The sequence below is a fragment of the Micromys minutus genome, assembly GCF_963924665.1.
Source record: "Micromys minutus genome assembly, chromosome: 9".
NCBI lineage: Eukaryota > Metazoa > Chordata > Mammalia > Rodentia > Muridae > Micromys > Micromys minutus.
The window spans coordinates 7,277,718-7,291,259 of record NC_137978.1 but is presented as its reverse complement, the minus strand read 5'-3'; the positions used below and the strand labels follow the sequence as shown (position 1 = coordinate 7,291,259).

Below are 13,542 nucleotides of genomic sequence, written 5' to 3'. Positions count from 1 at the left end.
GAGCGTAACTGAGTTTAGCTTGGTCTTTGAAGTCCTTTAGTGTCCCAGTAGCTATAGGCCAAGCCAGTTCATCTGATGAAACAACACTTTCTCAAGGGGAATGACTTGAGAGGTGAACTCCAATAGAGGAGCTGCAAGATGAGAGAGGAACTCCATTGGCCAGGGAACCCCAGTGAAAGAACAAGGCGTCTGGAGGGGGAAACACAGAGTGGGGTGTGTGCGCAGTAGGAGGGGGGAACACACACTCACTGGAAAGCACAGTGGGAGGGGGAAACACAGAGTGGGGTGTGAGTGCGGTGGGAGGGGGGAACACACCCTGGCAGAGAGCAGTAGGAGGGGGGAACATAGTTATTGGCTCAGTTTCCAACTCTGTGGATATCGCCGACTGATCATCAGGCCTAGGAAAAGGAGTGTCTTTCCTAGCCCTCCTGTCCTGCTGCTCGCCGTCCTTGGGTAGCTGAACGCCCTCCTTCTCTTCCTTTGGGTTGGGAGCCTCCCAGGTCGCAGGTGGGTGGGCCTCTGTACCCAGGTCTTTCTGTAGGTGGGTCTCCTCTGCTTCCATGGCTGCTGTTCCCCGACGGCTCTGTCTGGGTCTCCTCTTACTTAGAAGAATGGGTCTTCCCACCTCTTCTTTCTTGGTGGTAGTTTGGGGTAGGCAGGCTACATACTTCTCCTCTTGGTCTCTTCTGCCTTGAAGTTGGGACTCTTCCTTCAGGCTGCTGGGCTGCTCTGACTCAGGCCTGTAATTGCTAAGTGTTTAATAATAACTACACCTGGAGGGGGTACAAAATCCTTCCATTAGATGTCTGGTGAAAAATCTTCAAATTTTGCAATTACTAGGTAAGGCGGCTCAGACCTGGCCCCCAACAGTTCTGTGTCTGACCACCCACCCTGACCACCTGTGCGACTCCAGCCCCAGGGCACCTAACAAGGGGCACAAATGTAAGGAGTTCTCAGTTTTGACCAGGTTAATGTTTTGAAGGGCTGTGGTTGAACAGGATGGAACCAGCCATATTTCCCAACTGTCCCTTTCCTCTGGGCAAAGAGTTCTAGTCCACATGAGGCAACAGAACCCAGGGTGGGACTGTCACCAAACCTAGGAGTCAACCTGAAAGGGAAATTTGTTTAGTGTGTCCCTCTTTGGAGGAGGGACAAAGAGACCCAGTGACACACACACACACACACACACACACACACACAGAGTCCATCTTAGGGTCCTAAAGTTTAAAGAGGGCCCAGGGCATCTAAGCAGTCCTGGTCCAAGAAGACCTTTTTCCACCACCGCTGACCTTCATTGTCTGGACTTCCACCTCATCCTGTAGATGTTAGAACCGCATGGCGTCTCTTTCCTGAAAACAGGTTCTCCCTCTAGCTGCCACCTTTTCTTTTTCCCAGCATAAGCTTCCCAGGGAAATAACCACAGGACCCCACCTGCGCAAACCAGGCACCCAGAGGCTAGAACACCTGAACTTGCAGAGCCCACGGTGTCCCGTCTCACTAAGAGGCTCTAACCCTGTCACCTTACACTTTGCCCCTCGCGGTACCTACTGCACACCTCCCTGAGGGCAGGACCACTTCTGCCCCTTGTTTTCCTGAGTCCTATCCCTGTTCTCAGAACCCAGCAAAGCTGAAAACAAGTCCAGGATTCACTTAATAAGGAAAAATAATGTCTATTTTCTCTCCTCTTGTTGGGCTTCTCTCAAAGGACCCTGGACTTACTTACCTCAGACCATAGTCCCCAGTCCCTGATGTTCAGAGGCAAGGCTGAGCAGGACACCTAGGTCCCACCTCAGTGTTGAACTTGTACACCACTGACCTAACCCTTGGAGTAGCTCCTCCCCTCCCCAAGCCAAGCCCCAGGGAAGGCTTAGCCACTGCCTATCAGCCAGCTCTTCCTGCAAGTGGCAGGTTTGCTGTCCTGGGTCTCCCCACAGGAGACCTGCTGTCCTTCATACTCAACACTTAGCCTGAGGGTTCCCCTCCTACAAGGCTGGCAGGAAGGTTTGGGTGGTTCCCTAGGATTCACTAGTGCCTGAGAAGCCCTTCTCGGTTTAGAGCTGCTTGTGGGGAGGAGACCACTGGATGGTAAAACTTTATGAGTGTGACTGGACTGTACCTGAGGAGACAGCTGTGTTTAGAAAGTAAATTCTGGAGCTTTTTCCCTCGTGCCTGTGATGGCTTCCTGACATCTGACTGACGAGAACTAGATTCTAACACAGGGCTGGCTCCTTCCTGCCTGTAATCCGAGTACTGTGGACTCTATGGCAGGAAGAGTTCCAGGGTAGCCTGGGCTGCACAGTAATCTGATCTGCAGTCTCCAGGGGAGAGCCTGCCTGGAGTGGCTCCTAAGAGGCAGAGACAGGTCTATCTCTGAATTCTAGGCTAGCCAGGGTTATATGTCAAGACCCTAGTCCCATTCCCCCCCCCCCAAAAAAAAGTGTGTGTGCTCTGAAAATGGAACCTGGGGCCCCACACATGCTGAGCTACACCCCCAGTCCAAACTTAGGGGTTTTTTTTTTTTTGTCATAATTTTGATAAGCTGAGAGATGTCAAAAAAAAAAAAATTCCAAATTGGTGATTGGGCGGAGCATAGCAGTTGGGTTATAAGGGCACCATTGGAACTTAAAGACCGAGGATGGATGTGCTGTCACCTGGCTCTGAAGTCGCCTGAGCCAGGAGGTAAGCAGAGAGCAGAGAGCAGACCCTACCAGCAGGGGAATGTCAGGAGTATGTGGGTCATGGAGGCTCAGGCTGCAGGAAAGCTGGAATGCTTGTGAAGAGCTGGTCTGCTGAGGCTCTGGGCTATGTAAGACAGCCCTGTGTGCAGCTGGAAGGACACTCCTGTGGTCTGGGAGGGAGTTTTCCTTTCCTCCTTAGGCTTTTATGCTATGCATTTCCCCACTTAGCTGACTATTCTTCCCATGACTGTGTTTCTAGAACACTCTGCGTTTGCTGCAACTGTTTCCCCTCGTCTGGGATGATCCCTAAAATGCTTCCTGACCCCGCCTCTGACCCATTGCCTTTCTCCTGCTTTACTGGCAGTACAGACAGCTCTTCCACAATTGAGGCATGTGTGCCCTCTGTTGGTCTGTTCTGAAACTGCGTCGGATCAACTTTCCCTGCACTCCTGCTGGCACACTCTTCTGAGGATCTGTGTGTGCAGTGTGACAGTCAGCCCTCCAGATCTCTAGGCTCTGTCCTGGGGTAGGGGTGGGTTAGGTGTCTCAACAGGAAAATGAGGTTAGAATGCTGAACACGGGAGATGCCACCAGGCAGGACACCTTCAAGGTCATAGGAAGGACTTCTCCTTGTGTCCCCAGAGCATCTAGTTCTCTGCAGATGGCTTCGGGCAGAGAGAGTCTGGAGTAACTTGCTCCATGCTAACTTGCTTCTGGCTGCTTGAGAAAAAGTGAGGCTGGGCAGCCGGTGAGATGACTCCTGTAGAACTCCACACACAATGATTTTGTGGGTCAGCCTGCAGCACCTAAGAGGACTCTGGGCTTTATCCTTGCCTGATGAAACCATAAGAACAGATCACGGTCACCTGGGATGTAGAAAGCTTCAAAAGCACAGGCTGTGGGGCGGAGGGCCAGGCACGTGTGCCTGTGGGTTCCTGACGGACACATAAGAATGTGGCTTAGGCTAGAGCGGGGGTCGTCACTACCGGATGGTATTTAAATTAATAGCACGGGACCAAGTGTGGATGAAAAAGACCAGGAACTTGGGAACTGGTCCTGTCAAGTGCACAGGAGTCTGCAAGAGAGGAAGGCAGGGTCAAAAACGTACAAGAGTCTGTACCTGGGCCAGGGTCTCAGGCCTGTGATTCCTGCAGCTATTGGGAGGCTGAAGAATCAGCATTCACAGACAGTCCCTGCCTCAAAATCAACATTTTAGAAAGGAGGGTGAGTGACAGAGGCTCTGGGCTCAGTCTCCAGCTCCACAAGAGAAAAAGGAGAGTCAGCGCTCATTGGAAGTCAAATGAAGGAAATAGTGTAAGAGAAAATGACACCCTCCAGCGCAGCACAGAGGTGTATACTGGAACCCCAGCACTGGGGAGAGCGCGGCGTGAATATGAGAGTTTGTGCCTATGGGCCTCTGTCTCGGGAAGGGAGGGAGGGAAAGAAAGGAATAATCCATCTGTCCAGTTCTTCGTGCGGGTTGAATGAAGTTTACAATCAGCCATGGTTTCTCTAACGCTCTGTGACTTACAGTGAATACCTTGTCACCCCCTCCTGCAGGTTGTGGCAGATGCTAGTGTAAGTGCCATAGCGACTCAGCTTGAAATCATAACCACAGGCTCCCAGCTTGGCTCTCCAGCTGCTGACGGACACCCAGAAGACACGGGGTGAGTCTTCTAATGCACAGTGGGCCTAGCCCTGAGCTTTGCGTTCAGGTTATGTGATCTCGGAGTGAAGGGATGTATATGCTAAGTTCTCCTGACCTGAGAAGGTCTGACAAGGTGCCAGGGCTCTTCTTCTCACACTGCACTCACACTGCACTCACACTGCTTCTTCTCACACTGCACTCACACTGCTTCTTCTCACACTGCACTCACACTGCTTCTCATTGCCTCAACACAAGCCTGTACCCTCTGTCCTAAGAAACTGCAGGTTTATAGCACAGGTCCACCCTGCTCTAAGATGCTAGGGGTCACATTTTCTTAGCTCACTAAGTTAAAGCCTTATTCTGTGTTGCGGTAAATACAAAAATAAGATTCTGTTGCTACCGGTCCTGTGGGAGCCGCTCCAGTGAGGATACATTCCTAAGGCGGTTAGTTACCAAGCCTGGCACCCACTCATCTCATTCCATGGGCCCCTCTCACCCTCATCTCACGCAGCAACAGAGCTGGAACTGCAAGCTTCAGCTGCCTCTCAGCCATGGCTTTCATACACTGCCCTCCACAGCCCAGTAAAAATATGACTCAGCAATCAATAACTTATCAAATAGATTTATATGTTAAATTCTCAATCCACAATACATCCAAACAATAAATTTGCTGCCAATTAATATATAAACTGCCCACCTAGACAAAATAAAACCGATCTAGTTCACCTTGATCTGAACCATCCTCCTCTGCTGCCTCCATCTTGAATCTCTTGCTTCTCCTTCTCTTCCATCTTACCAACTTTATCCATGCTCCACTCTCTACTGTCCAATCATGTGTCGCCTTGACATCAACCTACAATTCTGAGGTGAAATCTTTTGTCCCCTTTGAGAGCATGTGTCATTACAGCTAGTCATTGCCAAGTTGTTCATTAAAGTAGTGTTTCTGGAGCTAAAGTGATACAAGAATAAAGAACAGGAGGCCGGCAAGATGGTCCAGTGGATAGAGGTACTCAGCACCAGTCTGAGGCCCACATAGAGGAAGGAGAGAACCAACTCTCACAAGCTGTCTGCCCTGAACACTGCTTGCCTGCGTAGGCACCTGCACATGCTCTCCAATACACTGTTGTGGAGGCTCCAAGAGTCTCTGGTATTTGCAGGTTCCCTGGGATTATTCTATAGACAGGCCGAGAGCAGCTGCACTTTGAGAAGCGCTGCCTGGAACTGTTCCTCTCGGCCTTGTCAGTACCTGGTCACGTGTGTGCTCAGTGAGCCCAGTTCATGTCAGAATCTGTGACCGCAGCCATCCAGAAAGGACCTTATTAGGGGTAGGGGATCATGGTTTTTCAACCTAAGTGATACTTTTGGGTATTTTCTTGAAGAAAAAATAAACTTTTTCTACTTTTTCCCCTCATGATACACGCCATCATACATGACAGAGCATGTCATCAGACATGACAGAGTACATTCAAGCTACCACGGCTCTTAAAATCAAAGTCAGGGCGGGGAGAGGAGGGCATGCTCTGTTGGCAGAGTAGCATTCTTGATTTATAGACAAGCCTGAGTATGTGATAACTTATCTCTCAAAAAAGAAATGAAGGAGGGAGAGAGAGAGAAAAGAAAAATCAAGGTGGCATAGAAGGTGTGCATGTAGTCCCCGAACTCAGGGCTGGTGTAGGGGTGCTATGAGGCAGGGCACCCTGAGCTGCATGATGAAGATTAAAGCCCAGATCTTTACAGAAGAACAGCACCACCCTTTCCATCTGGTTCTTCATTCTGACCGGAAGTCACCAGCACAGACAAACCCACAGCTAAATGTCTTTTTAAGAAAAAAAAAAAAACAGCTCTGGGACTGGAGAGATGGCTCAGTGGTTAAGAACTCTTCCAGGACCCGAGTTCAGTTCCCAGCATCCACATGGCAACTCACAGCTGTGCATAACTCCAGTCCCAGAGGATCTGGCGCCCTTGTACAGACATGCAGACCACCTATGCATATAACAATAAATAAGTCTTTCAAAAAAGAAAAGAAAAAGAACCGAGTCTCGGCCAGGTGTGCTGATCACACCTTTAATCCCAGCACTGGGGAGGCAGAGGCAGTACTCTGAGTTCAAGGCCAGCCTAGTCTACGTAGTGAGTTCTAACATAGCCAGAGCTACGTAATATAGAGGTGTTGACACCCTGGCTCAGAAAGGAAGGGAGGGAGGGAGGGAGGGAGGAAGGGAGGGAGGGAGGGAGGAAGGGAGGGAGGGAGGGAGGAAGGAAGCAAGCAAGCTGTTGCGGCAGGGCGGGGGTGGAGAAAGTAGCTCCGAAGCAGGAACACACTGTTCTCTGAGAGGACCTAGGTTCCGTTCCCAGCACCCGTGTCAGTACCATAGCCACCTGTGACTCCTGTTCCCAGGGAGCTAACACCCTTTTCCTGACTCCACAGGAATCTACGTTCAGATGCACATATACTCTCTAAACACACACACATAGTTAGAAACCACAACAGCCATCACACACACACTGTAAAAAATCAGTAATACTATTAAGGTATTATGAGATAAACTGACATGATGTAGGTGACACATGCTCCTCCTTGCCACTGGCCCAGGGATGTAGGCCTCTAAGGATGTCATTCTGTGTTTGAATTCCTACCTCAGTTTCCTTACCTTGGCACCAAGGGTCATGTCTGCAAAAACTGAGCCAGAAGCACCATGATCTCAAGGCCTGCCTGAGCTACATGGTGACTCTTGGTAACTTAGCAAAACCCTGCCTCAGAATTAAATAAAATAAAATGGGTTAGGGATGTGACTCAGTGCTAAGCTCCTGCTTAGCAGGCACAAGGCCATGGGTAGGTACTATCCCAGTTCACACCACACAGGGTCTAGCCTAGGCTACCTAACAAGATCTTATCTGAATAAAACAAAGAGATGAATTAAGAAGTAACCATAGAGATGGGTCTAATGGCTGATGCCTGAAATCTCAGAACTCAGAAGGCAGAGGTAAAAGGAAGAGATGTGAAGGCCCGTGTAGGCCCCATGAGAAAGGACAGAAGAGTTACGCTTAGGGGAGGGCGTGTCACCTCTGGGAGGTAATTTTAATTGGAAAGCAGTGAACTCGGGGCAAGAGAAAGCCCCAACCCACAAGCACACTGGTGATGAGCTGATGTGCATGGCTGCCAAGAGTCTGGTCTGGTAAAATGGCATCCGTAGCTCTGCAGTGTGGAAGTCCCTCTCAAATCTGTGTGCTTCCATTAAAATGAACTCCCTCTCGCTGTCTGCTCTTGGAATTGAAGCATGCACTGTGCTTTCAGAACACCTGCACCTTAGACGATTACAGAGAAAGACACTGCAGGAATGGGGCTTAGTATTGTAGGGGTTATGGACTTTCACTCAGAGATCTCCCAATTTATGTCAAGACTATATTTTCAAAGGTATTTTCCCTTTTTCCCGTACTTCTCAAATCAAAGCTGGTAAGATTTTTAAGTGTGTTGAGCTGCTTTGCTGGGGGCTACACTCATGTCTGGGGTGGGTTGCCATTTTATCTAGGTCTCATAGAAAACCCCCACCAGGGAAGGAAGTGTCACAATAGCGGGATCCCAAGAAGTACTTGTCTCTGTACCAGAGAAGCTGGTACACAAAATTGAGGTTTGTCTTCTGCAGCACTGGCTCTGGAAGCTGCCTCCAGATACATTGTTCTAGGCTGAAAAGGGATTCAGCTTTGTCCTTCTAGAAATCAGTGTCTCCGTGTGGCGGTGCACAACTTCAATCCCAACATTCAGGAGTCTTTGTGAGTTCAAGGCAAGCACGGTGAGTTCCAGAGCAGCCGGGGCAAGGGGAGGTAAGGCAGGTATCATGGGGCTATGGAGGTGGCTCGTGGGTAAGGTGCCTGCTTTGTAAGCATGGAGACCTGAGTTCAGATGGTCAAATCCACAGAAGGCAAATGTCTAATCCCAACACTCTCTGAGGGGCAGGACAAGAGACCCCAGGCTCTAGAGCCCGTTTAGTGAGTTGGTAAACTCCGGGTTCAGAGAGAGACACTGGTTCAGCAAATGGAAGTGGTAACAATTAGGTATGATGAGAGAGAACGACATCTTACATTAGCCTTTCGCCTCCACAGCAACATGCTCGGGCAAGTGCACATGTACCTCAGACCGCTGGGAAACTTGGCTTAACACAGGTGCCCTCTGCTCTGCCAGGTACTAATACTGAATTACAGTGTTTCAGGAATTAAGCACTTTCCAAATCAGGTGTAGATGCATACCTATAATCCCAGCACTCACTGGGCTGACACCGGAGCATCACCGTAAATTCAAGGTCAGCTTGGCCTACGTTATGAAAATCTGTCTTAAAGAAAGTAAAATAGTAAACAAACAACAGCAACCCCAACTACTCCCAGCACGCCCCATAATCAGTCCCACTATTTCCGCTGCCTCTACATGGCTTCTGGTAATCAGTTTTCATTTCAGTGTGCGCTCACATTAGAGCCTGATTTTATTGTAAAGCTTGAAGACCTGTGAAAGGTACTTAGTATAAACACTGCACCTTTCTCTCTCACTAATGTATTTGTGCATTCATTTTTTTTTTGGCTCGTTCATGTTGTAGCCTAGCCTGGCACTGAGTAGTGAAGGCAGCCTTGCCTGAGCTCCCATCCCCCTGACCCTGCCTGCTGAGTGCAGGCACCAGGCTTCTGAGCAGTTCTTCCTCCCCTTTAAAGCAACAGTCATTTATTTCACTAATTGATCTAGTAGCTTTCTATGAATTATTTCCCTAAAGAAACAAAAGGTTCTTGATGAAACTATATTGTTTGAAATTCTCAAAGAATATTAAAACAAAAAAGAAAGAAAAAGAGAAGGTTTTCAAGAGAAGTACAGATAAAGATAGACCCTCTGTCTCTTCCTAGGAAGTTTTGCTAACACTAGTGCAAGCTTGCTGTTACTTGCACAGATCTCACCTGCTAACTGTGCCCTTGAATCAGTGGGAGTTTGCTCTTGGAAGATACGAGACAGCTATAGATTTACCTGTCTGTTCCTGTTGGTGGCTTGTGGCTATGGCACATGTGTAAGTCAGGGTTCTCTAAGAGTCCCAGAACTTATGATAGTTTCTATATAGTAAGGTATACTTAAACAGTCTGTCATCCAGCTTACCAACAATGGTCAGCAGCAGCTGTGAATGGAAGTCCAAGGATCTAGCAGATGCTCAGTCCCACAAGGCAAGCAGGCTAAGAGAGAGCCTCCCTTCTTCCAATGTCCTATGTAGGTCTCCAACAGAAGGTGTGTCCCAGATTAAAGGTGTGCACCACCACACCTGGAGCTGTGACTTGCTTTGTCCCAGATGACCCTGAACTCAGAGATCTTGCCTTATTGTCCTAAGATTCATAGTCTCTATGCCTCAAGATCAGGATCACAGGTGAGACTCCCAGTTCTGGGCTGTGGTTTATTCCAGATATAGTCAAGTTGACAGCCAGGAATGGCCACTACAGCACAGTAGGCAGAGAGGGCATGTCCTTCCCACTTACTACTGCAGCTGGTCAGAGAGGAGGAAAGGCAGCTTCACAATGCAACATGGTGCCCAGCCTGGGAGCCCTTAGGTAGACGTGCATACCCACTGTCCTCTTAAGACAGACGTAACCATCGGTGCTTGTTGGTTGAAAACTTCAAATCATGAGCTGGAAAGATGGCTCAGGAGTTAAGAATGTGTGCTGATCTTGGCCTGTCCCCATCTCAGGCAGCTCGGAAGAGCCTGGAGCAGCATCTGCAGGGGAATGTGGTGACTCTGGCCTCTGATCTCCCTCAGGCACCAGCAAGCACGTGTCATCCTATACCCAGGCACCTAGTTTTCAAAAACTAAGTCTTAAAAGGGAACTTTAAAGTCCAAGGTGCCTGAGGTCTTAGTCCTGACAGCAATCAAGAAGAAATAGGCTGCTCAGAAGGCAGAGGGTGACGCTGTGACTCTGGGCCAGTCTGCTCTACATAATGGGTTGAGGCCCACCAGAGTTGCATGTAAGATCCTGTTGAAAGAAAGAGAAAAAGAAGAAAGGAAGGAAGAAAAGAAAAGGAAGGAAGGAAACAAAAGATAAGGATGATTTAGGCAAACTCAGAAAATTTGAGGACAATGTTTGGAAGCCCCAGGCAGTCCAAGTCACGGGTTTGAACATCATGAGAGCTGAGCCTGAATCTGCCTGACCTGAAGTGCTTCAGGGCAGCCTTGCTTTGGATTTGGGACTTTTTATCTGGATTTAGGATATCCACATATATGGAAGGGAAGCTTCTCAAGCTTCATATTTATTTTATGTACATACAAATATATAATGAAAGATAATGTCATACAATATTTTCTGAAATTTTTCTCATGAGCAGATTTGTAATGAAATTTTCCACTTTGAATGTTATGCCATAAAAAGTGCAGCAGATTTTCCTCTCAGATTTGGGAATTTGTTTTCTCATTGTGGGTGTTCAGCTGCAATAAACGGCTGTGTCACAGAGTCTGGTCCAGCTGGGACACATCGAGTGGGCACAGCTTACGCGGAAGCCCTTGAGTCATTCAGCCCCAGGCCTCTCCTGCCATTCACAGTGCCACACTGATGACAGAATGGTTCGGTTGGCACAGGCAGGTGTGCCCGAGCTGCAGAGTGGTGCACTTGTACTTGGGCAGGAAGTCACCCTGCCTACAGTACAGAAGTTAAGGCCAGACTGGACCATATGGGAAACTCTCTTAATTAATTAATTAATAGTCGTGTAGCTTTTTCCCCTTCCCAGTTAGACCTGGACATACATATTGCTATCATATAATGCATAAAGGAATTTCACGTTTTCTGGTTTCACAATTCTGGATCGTTGCCCAAGCACCTCAGGTCTTTGCACCATGGGATGACACTGGTTGGAAGGGCCTTGAAAGCCTCTTGACTCAGTTTCCCTCAGAGCCTGGGCAGGATTCAGTGCCTGTGGAGTCTCAGCCTCTCTCCAAGAACTAGCTTTCACAGGATTTAAGAGTTACCCAAAGAGATGGGAAAACTTTCTGACAATCACTTACTAGGTCATTTTTTCCCTTCCTTTCTTCCTTTCTTTTTTCCTTCCTTCCTTCCTTCTTTCCTTCCTTCCTTCCTTCCTTCCTTGTTGTTTTTGCTTTTGTTGTTTTGTTGATTTTTATTTGTTGGAACAGGTTTCTTTGTGTAGCTTTGGCTGTCCTGGGACTTAATTTTTAGACAGGCTGACCTTAAACTCAGAGACCCACTGGCCTCCATCTCCGGAGCGCTGAGATTAAAGTCTCAGACCACCACACCTGACCTTTCCCTCCCATTTCAGTCCCTGGGATTTCCATTGGTGCCCAGTTTTAGATTTTCACTTTAGCATGAAAGCTGCCTTTTGTTTGTGCTATGCCTTGTTTGTTTGTTTGTTTTCTCTGCGACACGGTTTCCATGTATAGCCTGGCTGTCCTGGAACTCCCTATATAGACCAGGCTGGCCTCACACTCAAGAGACTCTCCTGCTTCTGCCTCCTGAGTGCTGGGATTAAAGGCTGCACCACGTAGCTGTTCTGTACCGTTGTTAGGTCCACCATGATGATGAAATAGAATTCACTTAGAAACCTCGGGGTTGGTCGGGTGATAATGAAGCCACTGAATCACAAGCATATAGCATCCCTAAGATGTCAATAATAATGCACCTATTTAAGTGACAAGTGACAGTGCTGAGACCTTAGTGAAGTATCGACATCCTTACATAAGGACGGCATTGACTGTAAGACTGACACCAGAGTCAGTTCTACCTCGACGTCATATCTCCGTGACCGAGACATCACGCCCAGTCCCACTTAACTCTGAGTGTTGGCCAGAGTTCTGCTTCTGTGAAGAGAACTTTGAACCGGGCCTCTCTACCAGTGAGTTATTTAGATGATTGATACTTTACTGTTAAGTCAGTATTGTTCAAACAATAGGATACTATATTTTTTATTGTAAAATATTGCTTAATCTAAGCATGGTAACATTAATCTCAGCACTCAGGAAGCAAAGTCAGGCAAATCTCTGTGAGTTCAAGATCACCCTAGTCTACATACATATCAAGCTCTATGCCAGCCAGGGTTACGTAGTCTAAGGAAAGAAAAAAATGCTTAAAATCCAAGCATAATGGTGCTTACCAAGGATCTCAATCCTCAGGAGACAGATGTAGGAGAGTTCCTTATAAACCCAAGGCCATCCTGGTCTACATACCAAGTTCCAGATTGCCAGGCATATATGGTGACTCTTCCTCAAAATAAAATTTAAAATTTGTCTAGAAAAATTAATTGAAGTTTTTAAATGAAGTCTTTTCATAAGCAAAGATATAAGGCAGAAGTTTTAATATTGATTTAATCTCCTTAGCACTGGGTAAAGCTGGACTGTTTTTTGTTCATAGGGAGCCGCTGCAGAAGACAGCTGATTAATGCAAAGTGACCAGATCTTGGCTGTCGATGGTGAGACCCTGGAAGCCGTTACCCATGAGCAAGCTGTCTCCATTCTAAAGCTGCAGAGAGGGGCTATGGCCTTGACTGTGCTGCTGTGGGTCCTGATCGTCACACACTTTTTAACAATACAGCAGAATTCTTGTCTTCCGGTTGTGATGAAAAGTTGCCTCAGCTAAAACTCAGCATCGTCATTGGCTCCGATTCTGTTTGCAGAAACTGGAGCTGCCGTGTCTGCTTTCTACGCACATCCCTCTTTCCCACAGAGGCTTAACTGCTAACTCCTGTGGTTTCATCTAATGAGTAGAAACAAAGGTTTAGTTTGTCATCTTAACTCGTGATTTACTTATGCTAATTTGCCTCTTCAAATAAACCAGAAAACATTAGCAGTGTAATTAACTTCCTTGCAATGGAGTATTCATACTCTACCGCTGGGAATTACTGCAGTCAGGTGAACCTCACATTCCTGTCTCTAGATAGGTCTGTATATTAGCCATTGGTGATTCTGAATCTGTAAGCTACTCAACCATCCTAGCAGGCTTTGTTTCTGAGTTTGGGAAGTGTACATGCCTAGCAAGTGTGCCTTGGTCTCCGCTGGAACACGTAACCCTCAAGTTTGAGTTCTGTCCACACTAGCTCACTTTGCAGAGAAGCTGCCTGGGGGTGATGGGCGTCTTACCAAGTCGGAGCCAGTCCCCCTCCCCCCCCCCCCCCCCCCGACTGCAGGCGGGAACCCTAGACCACACTGCAGAGATAAGCAAGTTTGCCTTTCCTTCGTTCGAACCAGTTAGAATGGCTCC

At 47.9% G+C, this 13,542-nt stretch overlaps 1 protein-coding gene across 2 annotated transcripts in view; it reads left to right on the top strand.

The window, feature by feature from the left end:
• The window catches only part of PATJ (PATJ crumbs cell polarity complex component), a 290,169-nt gene extending 277,306 nt beyond the window's left edge, over window positions 1-12,863 (top strand). For both annotated transcript variants that reach the window (XM_080921989.1, XM_080921990.1), the window contains 2 exons: window positions 4,239-4,345; window positions 12,697-12,863. In XM_080921989.1, coding sequence (XP_080778115.1) covers window positions 4,239-4,345; window positions 12,697-12,724 — 135 coding nt within the window. In that variant the 3' untranslated portion in view covers window positions 12,725-12,863. The remainder of the gene's footprint in view (window positions 1-4,238; window positions 4,346-12,696) is intronic.
• The last annotated feature ends 679 nt before the right edge of the window (window positions 12,864-13,542 follow it).